The sequence below is a fragment of the Mirounga leonina genome, unplaced genomic scaffold (genome assembly GCF_011800145.1).
Source record: "Mirounga leonina isolate KUSES-001 unplaced genomic scaffold, KU_Mleo_1.0 Mir_115, whole genome shotgun sequence".
Classification (NCBI taxonomy): domain Eukaryota; kingdom Metazoa; phylum Chordata; class Mammalia; order Carnivora; family Phocidae; genus Mirounga; species Mirounga leonina.
The window spans coordinates 77988891-78004539 of NW_023270268.1; the positions used below are offsets into that span (position 1 = coordinate 77988891).

Consider the following 15649-nt stretch of genomic DNA (forward strand, 5'->3'; position numbering starts at 1 on the left):
AAGTAATAGGGAAACAAAGATTACATTGGAAACTTTATAGTAATATTACCAAAACTCATTAACAGGAATTCAAATTATGGTGTCTAAACTGTACAAAGGCTGTAAACAGCAGCTATGACATTAGGGTACAAAGAGCATACTTGACAGGTGACAGGTTTTTGAGCAATTTAATGTTCAGAAGGCTGAAGTGTAACAGTTAACTCTGTGTCTTGTAGCTATGATTACTCTTAGTGGGTTATATGGCCTGAATAAACATTGCTTCGCAGAATCATGTCTAATATTGTCAGATGGAAATATGGCCTGAGATTTGTCAATGGTGGATTCATCTTCAGTGAAGACAACATTAAATATTTCAACTTTTCCAAGTTACATCCAAAACAAATTTTTTTCTGTTATTCTATTTGTTTTTATTGTTTGTTTATATTACAGTGAATTTTTAAAAAGATTTTATTTATTTATTTGAGAGAGAGAGTGAGCGAGAGAGAGAGCGAGCATGAGCAGAGGAAGAGTAGAGGGAAAGGGAGAAGCAGATTCCCTGCTGAGCCGGGAGCCTGATGCGGCGATCTATCTCAGGACCCTGAGATCATGACCTGAGCTGAAGGCAGATGCTTAACCGACTGAGCCACCCAGGTGCCCCTTACAGTGAATTTTTAATAAAAGAAAGTGTAAAAAATTATTAAAAAATTGAAATCAATTAAACATCCCTCAAAGTGCTAATAAAATTCTATGACCTGTCTAATGGGCACAAGAGACTTGTAAACACATAACTACAAACATAGTGTTTACATATTTTATTACAAGTTGGAACAAGCTGTCAGGAGAATGCAGACAAGTGAACAGCAGTTAACTTGTGGACCTACTCACTTAGTGGCGGGTTTGGAATGAGAAGATTTCAGGTACCACTGGAGAGATTGCTAGGCCTCATTAGAGATTGCATCTGTGACTTTTCCATACTCACTGTTTTATCCTAGTGGAGGGGCAAGAAAGTCATAAATTAGGATTTTAAAACCTTTATGAACCAGGTACTCAGAATCTCATCTTTGTAAATTCAGATTTCCGCTTTTGGTAGATTTCTGAGCTCCAAGTCTCAAGGTGTTGTTTGCCCCTTTCTCTTAGCCTTGGAAAGAAAGACAGTTTGTTAGTATCAGAGACTTAGAAGAAACCTCCTTAGGAACACATTTTTTGTGAGCCTGGTACATTTCACAGACTTGCTGTACCATTATAGAACATAAAATGATGTCATGAGGTGGAATTTTGGAGATTATCTTCTTAAAGCTTACTATTGTAGAGCTGGAGAAACTGAGGTCCAGAGAGGGTAAATATTTTCTTGGTCATTTAGCCCAGTAGAACCATTGCTATGGAATGTGGCCTGGAGCGCAAGATTGGGGTCACATGACTGGTGCTGGTTTTCCATGGCATGATTTTCCACTGACTCTTGGAAGAGAGATTCTTGACTCCTCTGTCCATTTCCATACCTTTTACCCACTCTTTCTCGTTATCATCCAATAATCAATAGACTTACAGGCTTTCTTGCTGAAACTTTTCTATTGCAAACGCTTTTTGGAAGCAGAACAACTGGGCTTGAATGCATCCTCTGATACGTGTTAGGGGCTGTGTGACCTTGGAAGAGTTGCTCCAGCTTCTCTAAATCCTGGGTTTTGAATTTTCAAATTAGGAGGAACGAATCAGTCCCTACGATTTCTCACAACTAGACTCTATGACCTCTTGGGCATTGTCCTGGCTGTTGTCACCCCTGTTTTCCTGTGACTGATGGGAGTTGTGGCAGATAAAGACCAGTTAGTCAGTAATTGGTTTGGTTCTCTTCTCTTTTTGACCTTCTCCGAATGTCCTGGTCTTCCAATGCTATTGTTTCGCTCTCGTGGTTGGTTGTCCCCTTTCTGTGTGACGTTCTCAAGCTGAGATGAAAGCTCAGTGTCGACCTGTATCTCTGTTCTGCCTCACGTTTTTGTCAGAAGGACATGTTTACTTGTCTGGACTGATGCTTCCCTCCCTGCTGCTTCTTAGTTTACCTGGGATCAACGATGCGGTGCGGTGGTTCTTGTCACCCACAGTGTTGCCAGCAATACGGGTTGTGCCTTTAGCATTAATTGGTATTCATACTAACTCTCTGCAACGCAGCTTGGTATTTTATGTGTGGATTCCTGTCCTGCCTCCTTTCACTTTACACTCCCTAGTCAGTGGGACTCAGGGGAGTCGAGACAGTTTTGTAAGAAAGCTCAGCTCACTCAACTTGCAGACTTGTTGGAGGAATCGTGGAACATGAGAGGCGGAAGGAATGGCAGCAGGTATCTGATCTTACGGATAGGGAGAGACACTGAGGCTCAAGGAGGTCAACAGACTAAAGTTATCACCAAGTCAGTTAGTGGCTGAGCTCGAAATTACACCCGAGTCCTCTGCATTTAAGTCCAGAGCTTTTTCCAGTATTTCCAGCTGTGTCTCCGATAGCCTATATAAAGGTTTGGCATTTCCGCAGACTTGTTCTGTAGTCACCCCTTCCAAGTCATGCCAGCTATCCATGCAGAGAGTGGGCCGCTTAGCCAGGGCTGGGCCAAAGTTGCCTGGAGAGAGAAGTTGAGTGAATACATTGACATTTTCAGCCCATGGCAGATCCCGTTTTGCCCTTCCGGCTCTCATCTGACCTGATGCTTCAGAGGAAGAGTGATTACATTTGCTGTTCAGCGAACAATTTGTGTAATTTGCAGCCTGCCTTATTCTTTAACATTGTCTTCCTACGCTTCCATCATATGCCACAGTGTATCTGCTTCGTAATTACACTGCTAGGGACTTACCTACATCACTTGGAAGAGGTTTGCCCAAAGTACTTATTTACTTGTGCATAAGAAATCCTGATTGATACCTTGGTAATCTCAGATCAATCTAAGCTTCTCTCCCGCAATGGTGAGGACTGAGGAGTCAGGGAAGTGGGTGACCAACAAAGAAGAAGAATTAAAAAAGAGGGCTTTGCTTTCTTACTGATGAGCTAGAGGAGAATTGTAGATGATCTGGAATTTCCATGATTTTGCTCGTTTGGGGCCTGTTCTACAGTCGGGATCTTCCATGGAATCAGAAGAGTTTGTGAGTAGGGTTGTCGTTAGTCCTCATCTAATCCAGTCACCTTGTTTTCAGAGAGAGAGGGAAGGGTGCCCTGCGAGCTTATGGCAGAGCTCTACCTGAAAGCTGGGTCTAATTCAGAAGGTCAGGTATCCTCTAGCTGAATACTGAGCTGTAGAAAGGGTGATTAGCTGTAGCCCCGAGAGGGAAGCACATTGTCCTATTTAAGAAAGCAGTTTTGAAATTGTAGGAAGGTACTGACTTTTAGGTAAAGGGAAAAGATAGTGAAACACCTCCAAAGTTATAGGAAAAGTATTATTTAAATCTTTACTGCTTATTTTATTTTACTATTAGTTATTTATTTGAGAGAGAAGTGTGTGAGAGAGCAAGCAGGAGCAGGGGGAAGGGCAGAGGGAGAGGGAGAAGCAGAATCCCCGCTAGCAGGGAGCCTGACACGGGGCTCGATCCCAGGACCCTGAAGTCATGACCTGAGCAGAAGGCAGATGCTTAACCGACTGAGCCACCCAGGTGTCCCTATTGCTTGTTTAAAGAAAGAAAATGTTGCTAAGGGACATGAATCCTGAACTTGAGTTGGCCATCAGCTACTTCTGATCTTTAAGTCACTTAGCACCTCAGTCTCTCAAATTGTCTACCACTAAAATAGTATGTTAAAACTTGTTTCTTCCCCGGTATCATTCATTTATTAGCAAACATTGACCAAGAGCCAGGCTTTGGGTTAATTGCCAAAGGAGATTTAGGGACTAATGTACCATGATTTAAAGATTAGTATAAATGCTCTAAGTCAATTATTTTCAACCCTTCAATCAGAACATACACATAAAGATCCCCAGATGAGTCTAGTGTACAGACAGTCTTGAAAACTGCTACTTTAAACTTATAGTACTTAGTGTTAGATGATGCCATGGAATGATTGGTTGGTTGTTTTTAAATTTTGATGATCTATGTAAATGTTTAAAGAAGTGTACAATATTGATTTTAAGAAAGAAGAAGAACTTGAGCAAACACTAGTTAGTTCTATTTTTGTGGCTGACAATGACTTGTCATTCACATGGTATCTTTAGAGAGGCTGAGTGGCTTTTTTTTAGTATTAAATCTCACTTTACCTGTCATCCTGTTTTCTCATCTGCAGAGGAAGGGTCTTGGTAATCATCTGGCTTTTTTTGGCTGTTTGTGCTTTGATTAGTTTGGTGAGACTGTTGGCTTCATCAGTATGTGATGCTGTGGTTCATGATGGTTATTGTTTGGTGGAACAGAGTAGAGAAGACATTATGGCAAGTAATATCCAGGAGCTAGGAATGGAGATAAGAGCAAAATCTACTGTTTCTAAGTGTGACTTCCTTTGGATTATGATTTTTTTTCCCCCTCCAAACAGGAAGGTAGTTCCATGATGAAGACCATGGATTTGGGGTTGAAGACTTTAGTTTTGCTATTTGTCTGTGTGTGTGTGTGTGTATGTGTGTGTGTGTATATATATATATAAGCAAGTTATTTAATTCTTATAGTTTTACTTTCTTGACCTGCTGAATGTGGAGAATGATAACTCTACCACACATAATAGTGAAGACTGTTAGAAAATTGCTTGGCTTATAGTAAGTCCTCAGTAAACACTTGCTGTTTATTGTCAATGGCTTTTTTGTGCCCGTTGAACAGCTAGGAAGAGACGACAGAGAGCAATAGAGAGAGGGTAATAAGTAAGGCTTTTTAGATGCTTCTTCATTGCTTTGCATGTGGCAAAAGTTCCTGAAAGTCCAGTGTCTAGGGAGCCCAGGTCTCAGCCTCCCTTCGCTTAGACCAGGGCCATTTCTCGTTTGCCTCTCTTGTGATGGTGTTTGCGTATTTTCATAGCCTCTGTGGAGATTTTCCCTTTCACTTCTTGCTTTCGCAATGATTGTAAACTTACAGTGAAACTGACCTAGAACCAGAGGAAGTAAGAGCAGGGTGAGTTTTGGTCCAGCACAACTAGCTCTCACCACTGCTTATCTTTGTGTTTATGTTGGTCGCTCTTGGAGAAGCTGAGAAACCCCAACTGACATGTGCTAGTTCATCTGTTCACTAAACTTGTGAGGTTTCCTCAGACCCATTTATCAAAATAAAGGGCTGTAATTCAGGTTTCAGAGAAGGAAAACAGTATAGACTATTAGAGCTGATTGGGACTTTACAGACATTCATTTTGCAAATGAGTATCCTCTCTTGTTAAAGGTCACACTGGCTTTAGTTGAGACTAGAACTGGGGACAGGGAGACTCTATGTCTGTACTATTGTGTTTATCACCTTCCTTGGATCCATCCTGAACTGGTTCATGTTTCATACATAGAGTTTTTACTCTTGTTAGATGACTGTTCAGAGATTAAAGTTCTAGCTTCTTATTTCTCTGTATAAAGCCTTTAAAAAGCAAGCTCAGTTTATCTTCTGAACCTTTTCCCCAAATATTCTCCTTGAGTTCCTCATTTTAATACAACTGGTCTGCTGCCTGTTCCATGGAAGGACCTTGCTTCTTCCTTGAGCTTACAGTATTTCCAGGCATTATCTTTGTTGTTCCATCTATCTTCAGAACCACCCAGCTTTCAAAGTCCTTGTCAAGGGCCACCCCTTCCTATGCTAGCTCCCATCACACACATGTCAGTTCTTTTGGTATGCTGTGTACTGCTCTTTTTCTCTTTTCACATATATAAATATCTCTTCTGCAGGTAGGCCTTAAGCTTCTTGAGAACAGGATGAGAATCTGATTCATCTCAGTACAGGATGAGAATCTGATTCATCTGGAGCTCTAATGCCAGGCAAATACAGTTATTCATTCATTAAGTTAACAGACATTTTTATTGAGTGTCTATCATGTATTAGGCCCTGGGATTTGAGAGTGATAATTACTTCTGCTCTTAAGGATCCAAGAGTTTAGTTTGGGATACAGGCAAGCAGAGAGACAGGGACTTGTGATGAGTACAGTACTCCAGGTGCTGTGGAAATGTAGTGAGAGGGTATATGACTTGAACCGGATGATAGAAAACATGAATTATGTCTTTAAGGACTAGTGGGAAGTGATGCTCAGGATCTAAATGATGCGTAGTAGATGAGACATCATTTTTAATTGAGAGGTAGCTAGATCGAAACGGAGAGAGATCAAACCTAGAAGAAATGGATGAATTTCCAGCAGAATATGAAAATGACCTCAAAAGAAGCATAAAATGGCTGTAACTATCATAGAAGTTACTGGAAATATGATTAAGATCTATTATTGAAGAAAGTGTCACATCCAAATGACTTTACAGTAAGTTTTGATAAACTTTTAAAGATCAGATAATTCCAACCTCATCATTATTAAACAAATCCAAACAGTAGAAAAGGATGTAGAACCCTCATATGAAACCTAATGATGATAAGTAACAAAAGGAGAGAAACACTATAGAATGATCTTACTCATGATTCTGTGTACAAAAATTCCCTATAAAATAGCATATTTAATTTATCAATATATCAAACACTACAACTGTGACTGAGTAGGAATTTTTCTAGGAATGCAGAGACGGTTCAGTATCTGGAACTCTATCAACAGGATTCATTACATTGCTAAATTAAGGGAGAGAAAAAGAGATGACCATATCAGTGGAGGCTAAGAAGGGAGATACAGAGATCCTAAAGAGGGATGAGTAACCAAAGAGATCAACTTTCATCCATTTACTCGTTTATCCATAACATAGCTTTCTGGAAGCTTCCTACCCAGGCATCGTGCTCATTTAGTGAGACTGGCCAGAAGCTGCCAGCTTACTGGGTCAGTCCGTGTGGCTTGTTGTAAGTATGATACAAGTACTAGAAGAACCTGGAATTAAGCTACTCTTTTTTTGGGGTGGGGTGTTGTGAGTTAGGGAAATATTCACAGCATCGGAGACATTCAGGCTGGGTCAAGATAAAAAAACAAAAACAAAACACTCGGGCTTGGTGGAAAGTGAAGGGACCAAAATGACAGTGTAGATGGTGGGTACAGCATGAGCAGGAGTGTGGGGTCAGAACCATTCATTACAAATCCTGTGAATGGTGTCACTGGCTCACTGTGGACATACAGGAGAATGGGAGGAGGGGCTGCCTTTGAAGTCATCTTCAAACAGGTAAGATGGCCAGAGCCTGGCACTCTCAGGAGGTGGACCTGGAGGTGTCTCCATGGGGAGGGCAGTATCAGGGTAATAATATGAGGTATTGGGGATAACTGTAAAGATGATGGAGTCAATTAGTTGCATATTGATGCGTAAGTTTTCATTTTTTATACTTTCCCAGAAGTTGCCTGTTCTTTTATATCTATGGCATATCTGAAAAAGCCAGGATTCTACAGTCAATTGGCAATGTGGGATTGATCTGGAAATGTGCCTCTTTGCTTTAGAAATCACTGCATCCTATATTAACCCATTTTTTTAAGTTTCTATTTTGGAATAACTTTAGGTTTATAGAAAAGTTGCAAGGGTGATAATATTAACCTGTTTAAAATGTACACATAAAATTTATATTACACATGTGCAGACTGCATTAAAGTTTTCAAGTCTTTATTCTGTCCTACGTGGTCCTGGACCTCTGCTCACTTTAGTCATGTTGAAAGCAGAACAGACACTTTCAACCCCTTTCAGTAGAAGACTGAAGCGCAATTAAAAAAAAAATACATATACAAGACCAAGTTTAGTGTTTCTCAGTCCTAAGAGATGGGCTTTTTTTTTTTTTCCCCTTAAATCTTGTCAAATGATTGTGAATGCACAGTCAGAGTGAAGAGCCATGAGTAAACCAGATTCATGGTTGTTTTTCTCTATTGGTTTTGTGCTGGGCCTCCATGGTGGGGTTTTAGGAATATGTAAAATCTGGTCCTTGGCCTTTCAAGGAACTCACAGTGCCTGTGCAGACAGGACAAGGAAGGGAGAGGAAGAGCAGGGCCCTGCAACCGAGCGAGGCCAGCGAAAGAAAGCCTGTCACTCTGGCTGTAGTAACCGAAGCCTCCCGAGATTCCTAGTTGGGAGCCTTCCTCTTTGATCCGCGTCATCCTCTTTTACTGCGAAAACTGCACCTCCGACAATTTTCTTTCTCTTACTTTGCATAGCACTTTAGAGCGTATAAGACCCTTCAATGGCATTATCTCATCGGTTGTCCTAAGACTTGCGAGTTAGGGGGGACAGGACTTTATCTTAATTTTGAGGGAGTTGAGGTCCCCAAGGTCCTGATGTGGGGAGGGGGCTGTTCAAGGTCACGGCACTCCCTCTGAGGCCGCCTTTGCCCCCACGCTACCCCGTCCCTCTCTGTGACCCCGTCTCTCCTTGGCCCTGCCGCATGCTGAGGCCTTTATTTTTCCTTGCATTTCCAGTGTTCTTTGTCTTTATAGACATCTGGAGGTAATCATGTAGCCCTCTCAATTAATTCAGTTCAATTAATGAATTACGGGGTGGATTTGGGGCTGGGAGCCGGCGCGGGGTGCCTTCCGGGCCTCCCTGTGCTGGAGAGCTGTTGCAATCAGGCTTGGAGAGCCCTCCTCCTCAGCCAGCAGTCGGGGAGGCTCAGCCCCAGCCTGCAGGCTGCCTGGAGGGGTGACTGGCTCACCCTGACAGGCGAGACATCATTTTTCTTTCCTCACCGATCAGAACAGCGGTAATCCGATCAGAACAGCACTTTGGCTGGGCGGCTTTGCCGGCTCCCAGTTACGTTTTTCACAGATGGGTCCCTGTGAGACTCACTCAGCTCGGCTCCTCATGCTTGTCAAGCGTGGCCGAACTTTGGGTTTGAATATTGCTAGCCCTTCGCTACTAAGTGCTAGTAGGGTCCCAGGCTTTGTGGCACACAGTGTTCCCCTCCTTCCAGTTTACAAGTGCCCCTTGGTGGGGAGCATAACTGCTCCTACAAGAAGGGTCATTTTAAAGTTTCCTGACGTGCGTTGGTTATGCCCTTGTTTCGAGAGAATACTTTTTGTGCTTCCTTGATGTTGAGCCAATAAATTCAGGTTTCCCTCTCTGGGCTTTGGTTCCATCCCACGTTTTAGTTGCCTACTAGCTACTTTTCCCTCGACCCCTGCAGTCACACCAAACATGAGTGCTCTGCACTTTTTTGCCCATGCTGACATGGTTCCGGCCAACCTCTGCTCAGCACTCAGGGCCCAGTCTGAGGGACACCTCATTAATGAGGGCTTCGTTCTGCTTCCAGCCAGAAGTAATCTTACCTTTTTCTGCACCCCAGAAATACTTTTATTTATTTTCATCTCACTTAGGCAATATCACCTCATTTAGGTAACTTAATCATGGTTTAATTTATGTGGTATTCATTTGAATAGGTTATTAATAAAACTGAAGCTTTTTTTCCAACCTGGCTACTATCAGATTCTCCTACTATAGAAACTTCCTCAGGTTAGGGACCATTTCTCATCCTATCTATTTCCTGAAGAGCGTTAGACACTAAACAGGTAGCTGTCAGAAGAGGTGTTCAAGATTGGTTGAGGGGAATGTGCCATTTTCTCCTCCTCCAGTGAAGGTGAGTTTTTCCTCCTCCTCCTCCTCCTCCTCCTCCTCCTCCCCTCATTCGCCTTTTCTCTCTTTTTCCTTCTTCTCAGAGAGCTCTGTCAAGATTTCATCAAGTATGGATTAAGGGGAAATAATGTTGAAGTGAGGTAGGTTGCCTCCATTTTCGTGCTTCTGTAAACCAGCTGTGTTCATTTCTCTTTAGTTACAGATTCCAACAATGTCTCACCCATCTTGGCTGCCACCCAAAAGCACTGGTGAGCCCCTTGGCCATGTGCCTGCGCGGATGGAGACCACCCATTCCTTTGGGACCCCCAGCATTTCAGTGTCCACACAACAACCACCCAAGAAGTTTGCACCAGTAGTTGCTCCAAAGCCCAAGTACAACCCATACAAGCAACCTGGAGGTGAAGGTAAGTGGGGGGATTTTAGAGTTGGGTGCGCAGAGTGGGAGAGTTCAATCTAATAAAGGTGATCTATCTACACAATGTTGTGTCAGAAAAAGGTAGCTTAAGAATTCAGTGTGCTTATCATAGTTAATAGACTGCCAAAGGTTAAAAACACATCTAGAAACTATCAAAGCCGACTTTTTTTTAGGGATAAAGAGAGTGAGACCTCTTAGGGGTTATATGGCTGTGGTTATATAGTGAGTTAGGGCTAGAGCCAAAACTAGAACCTTGGTCTCCTTCTACTGTGTTATCTTCCACCCCATCCCATTGTCTTGTAGAGATGTGTCTGCCACCCAATTGCCCTTCTCTCTTGCCATTGGACACGTGTCCCCACATGCTGCCAAGAAGTGGTCTGATGGGAAACCCATATGAAGGGAACCTCGTGAGGCACCTGGAATTGTTAAAACTGGAATTTTTTTTTTTTTTTTTTTAAAGATTTTATTTATTTATTTGAGACAGAGAGAATGAGAGAGACAGAGAGCACATGAGAGGGGGGAGGGTCAGAGGGAGAAGCAGGCTCCCTGCCGAGCAGGGAGCCCGATGCGGGACTCGATCCCGGGACTCCAGGATCATGACCTGAGCCGAAGGCAGTCGCTTAACCAACTGAGCCACCCAGGCGCCCCTAAAACTGGAATTGTTAAGACTCCCCTAGGCTGCTATAGGAGAAAGTTGTCTAGAGAGCTCTGTGAGATCTGCATTTGCTGAAGGTCACAGGCAAATGAGAGCCAAGCCTAGTTCTAGGGGTTGTAATAGCAGTACATTCAGTTTTCATCAAGCGGGAGTTGGATGAGCCACGTGAGCTCAGCATCTCGGGTGTGTATGTACCTACACATTCCCACATTGAACCTCACAGGCAGCATGGAGAGTGCCATACTATTGGGTTGAAAAGCTTCCATATTTTTACCAATCAATGTCAGCAGCTCAGCCAAATCCATGAAACAATGACTTATAACTGACAACAGAGGAATGGTAAACTTCTGGGAGCTGAGAGCAAAGAGACAGTGAAAGGAGATTCAGTGCCCCCTTTCTCTGTTCTCTCCCTCCCCCACCTGCACTTCAAAAAAAATGACCTTACATTACCCTTGCCAGGATGTTTCTTATTGCTTCTTGGGTGACATGAGTGTGTTTCTTCCAGCAAGTTTTTGTGAGACTGTTCCACACTCTGTGGTATATTTCGGTCTTTCTCTTTTCCTCCTAGTCCTCTCCCTGCCCCCAGCAAACACTTCACTCATCTGTTGGTATTGTCATTAGAATTGAGTAACTTCTTCCAGATATCCAGCTTGTGTGAGGGGGCTGGACGCTTAGGCAGGTGGTAGGGAAGTCAGGCATCAGCGTGTACGCCTGAGCTGGGGCCATGGGTCTTTGGGTATCCTTTTTCCAGAGAGGGCAAGAGCTACTCTGGAAAAACAGGAAGTGACACTCTTGGTGCTCTACTAATCTCCATGGCAGTGTCTGAGTTTTACAGGCCTTGAAGGAGACTGCATCTCCACAGTCAATCCAAGACTTAGAGGAACTGGTTTACTTTGTTCTTTAGTGGTGGTGCTTTACTGGTTGCAGGCCTGGGGCTAGGATTTGGAAGAGAATCCCTCCTCTCCGGGACAGGAAGGGCCGTCTGATGGCTTCCTTATTTGTTTTCTCAGCATGTTCCCTTATTTGCTCACTGGGGGCTATGTTATTTTGTCCCCTAATTTTTGGGGAGAGCTGAAATGGACTTCCCTCTAATATGAAAGGAAAAAGATAGGCTCCCTCCTGGAGTGGGAAGCAAGCGTGTGAGGAAGCCTTCATCGGTGTGACAACCCCTACCGCTGGAGGGGGTGGGGGCAGGTCCTGTATTAAGGAGGCGATACGTGGCATATGTGAGGGAGGAGGAGCAGGCCGCGATCCCCCTTCAGGCCCCTACATTCTGAGTGTGATGAGTCGCAGTGGCTTGGCCCCTTGAGTGACTCTTGCTCTCAAGACGCCCTGCTCTCTTCACTGCCCTCCGTGAGGCTCGCTTACTGCCTGTGTAGTTCTCTGGGGACACTGGTGTCCTCTTCAAAACTCTGCAGCTCACAACCATTTGCTCTTTCTCAGCATCCCACCCTCATCGCTTTGGTCACCTGTCAAAATCCTACTGGTGTCGCCCTCTCCAAAATGGCCAGCCACGGCCTGGATCAGAAGTTCTCATTCCCTTCCCTGGGTTTCCACATGCGTCGTGTTCTGTGACCCTCACATACATTTCTGTTTTTTGTCACTCCTCCTGCTCTTGTTGTATCTCTGTTCAACATGTGGTCTATGCCAAGTGCTCTGCTTCTTCGTAACCATTTTATGGACTTCTCATACAACCCTATGAGGTAAGTGGCTATTTTCACACGGAAAATGGGAAATGGGAGTTTAGAGATGAGAGGTGACCTTCTCTATGGTTTTGTGGCTCCCCTACGTTTCTGAAGCAAGTCTGTTGTCCTCGCCCAGGTGCTCTCCTGCTTGCTCTTCTCTTCCTGGCATTTCTGGCACCCAGGCCCCATGTGATGGTGATACTTCCTTGTAAGAACGTAAGCTTTGTTTCCCCATTTAAGCAACAAGACATGGTTTCTCACTCGTCCTTATGTTCCTCTTGGCTCCTAGTATGCTACTGTGTTTTTAGTAGGAATGATTGTGTATGGTCAAATGTATGTCTGTATGTTCTTCTGTATGTATATATTTGGATGGATGGCGGATGGCTGGATGGGTGAGTGCTCTGCTCAGTAATTCTTCTCTCGCAATAAACAGTTTGGAATATGGCATCCTCATTTGAAGCGACTCGGTCTCATTTAATTTCTGAAGTCTTGATTCTTTCTTGCGATTCTGCCAATCTCGCTCTCTTTTTTTAATATAACCTTTTTTGAATACGTGAAAGAAGAAATTTCCCTTGCATATATACATTTTAAAGATAAATATGGGGAAAGGTTCATGGATATTCAGACTTTGTTTTTAAATGAAGCTCCATCTCTTCATCTGCTCTGTATTATGACATGATATTTGTTGGAAGTGTGAGATTTGCTTTACTTTCTATTTAATTTAAATGTTAGTGCATTCTCTGTTACTCTGAATATTTTTATGATTTATGTTATTTTTTTGTTTACATTTTTATACATTTTTAAAGTTCATATCCATTTTCCTTTTCCTTTTCTTCTTTCTTTCTTTCTTTCGTTTTTTTTTGAGGGGGGTCCATTTAGAATGCTCTGCACCATTAGTGAAATCCCCAGATAGTAGGTAACACAGTTTTTATGTGCAGGGTGAATTGAAGATGCCGGGATCTTGTGGCCCAGCTCACCTGTTCTTTGCCTTTAGTACATATTCTCCCTCAGTTTCTCACCCTAGAGTCTTTTCATTCATAGCTTAGTTCAGAGCCTGACGTCTAAAAAGCTTAACTGCAAAGGCAGCAAGTTAGAATTAATAGAAAGCATACAGTCTGTCTTTTTCTGGTGTAAAAGTGAGAAGTGCAGGGCAGAGGGTAGAAGTTATTTGCTCAGATATGCATGGCCTGCTCAGGGCTGAGCTCAGGTCCCCTCTGTCTGAGTCCAGAGTTATATAGGACCTAGGACCATATTCTAGTGAGGACTCTTCCTCACTATGCCATAACCTCTTCATCCACCTCATAGAATTCTTATCCAGTGTGCCTTCCAACAGACTTCCTTATAAATGAGCCTGTCTCCTTCAGTGGACTTGGAGCTTTTGGAGGCAGGGACTGCCTGACTCATGCCTTTACTCCCAGTGACACCCAGCAGGATACCTGCCACATAGTAGGTGCTCTGTAATGTTTGGGGTAATGCTTAGGCCGTAGCAATATAAACCCGCTTATTCAGATCCCGGCTTCACAGCTACCTGTTAGGTGTTAGGTTTGTGTTTCAATTACTTTTACCCTCCTATCCCCATTCCTTGAGGTTTTTAGGCCAGGAGTTATGGAACCACTGCCGCCTGGAAGTTTTCAATTCCATTTCTTACCTTGGTGTTATGTCTGCAATGTCTGGGCTTTGCTTTCTCATTTTTAAATTCTGACTGAGAGTGGCTAAGTACCCACATGTTCTGCACATCAACTTATATTTATGGGATCCCATATGTCATGAGTTTTTTTTCTTTTTTTAAAAAATTATTTATTTAAGTAAGTAATCTCTACACCCAATGTGGGGCTTGAGCTCACAACCCCGAGATCAAGAGTCACAGGCTCTGCGGACTGAGTCAGCTGAGAGCCCAATTGTCATAAATTCCTTTTAAAAAGTATTCTGCTAATAACCTTTCTCTAAAGAGCGTTGTTGTTTTTCCCAGTTAGTTGCTCTTTAGGCCTTCAGATCCCCGTATTTTGCTACCATTGTTCTCAGACTTTCCAAGGATCTTCTTTAACAACTGGCATCTCCTTAGTCCTCTTTGAGTGACCCTGCATTTCTTTTTTTTTTTTTTTTAAAGATTTTATTTATTTATTTGAGAGAGAGAGAATGAGAGACAGAGAGCACGAGAGGGAAGAGGGCAGAGGGAGAAGCAGACCCCCTGCTGAGCAGGGAGCCCGATGTGGGACTCGATCCCGGGACTCCAGGATCATGACCTGAGCTGAAGGTAGTCGCTTAACCAACTGAGCCACCCAGGCGCCCTGACCCTGCATTTCTAAATGTCTTCTCGTGTTTAGTATAATAAGCTTATGAGCCATATATATTTTTTATTGTTTTGCCTTCTAACAAAGTTTATACTGTTAAATGCCTGTATCTTTTTTTTTTTTTTTTTTGATTGTGTGGTTGCTATGTATGTATGATTTTGTCTCATCATCTTCTATTTTTGGCTGATGAGGACAACAAGATAATGCATTTTTTTTTTCTGGTCTTTAAAGTACTAGCCAGTAATGTTCTGTATCCTATAATGTGGGACTTCCATCTTCTCCAGATTTGCAAAATCAAAACCAAACCAAAAACACAAAGCCTTAGACTTGGATGGCAGAACAGGGTATAGATCTTTCTTTTTTGTTCTTGGTAGATACCAAAGTAAGTGAGCTTTCCTACTTTACTGATACATTATTTTCTTGAGATGGTTCTGAAATGTTCCTGTCATTACAACTCTGGGAATTGGAAATAGACATACACAGACACAGACACACACACACACACACACACACACGTGCAAGCTTTTCTTCTCTTTTAATACTCTTGTTGAATGAAATGTGGTAATTATAATAGATTATCATACAGAATCATTTGTAATGTTTCCACGTTTGTAAATTTGGGGTTGCCTTGTGGCCTGAAATTTACTTTCTCCAATTTCTGAAGTTCCTTTAGAAAACATTTTTTATGTAAGATTTTTGAAAAATCGATTGTCTAGGGTATGAATTCAAGGGAACTCTTGCAGTAGAATCCCTTTGTATTTGTACAGCCCTTTATGGTTTATCCTACACTTCCATATTCGCCGTCATTTCATTCTCCAAAGGCGATTCTTGCTGTAGCTCTATGAGTTAGGTAGAACGGATATTATTGCCATTTTGCTGAGTGGTAAACTACCAGAAGTGAAATAACTTATTCAGTAACCATATAGCTAGTAAAATAATAAAGCCGACCTCTACTTTTCACGTCTAGGCTTCTTACTGGTGTTAAAGGGTTCTATTTATTAGAGATTGGGATAGACAGCTTCCTCTAA

At 42.6% G+C, this 15649-nt stretch overlaps 1 protein-coding gene across 2 annotated transcripts in view; it reads left to right on the forward strand.

The window, feature by feature from the left end:
- Window positions 1-15649, forward strand: part of LPP (LIM domain containing preferred translocation partner in lipoma) — a 667656-nt gene that overhangs the window by 210237 nt on the left and 441770 nt on the right. For both annotated transcript variants that reach the window (XM_034999808.1, XM_034999809.1), the window contains exon 4: window positions 9772-9979. In XM_034999808.1, coding sequence (XP_034855699.1) covers window positions 9787-9979 — 193 coding nt within the window. In that variant the 5' untranslated portion in view covers window positions 9772-9786. The remainder of the gene's footprint in view (window positions 1-9771; window positions 9980-15649) is intronic.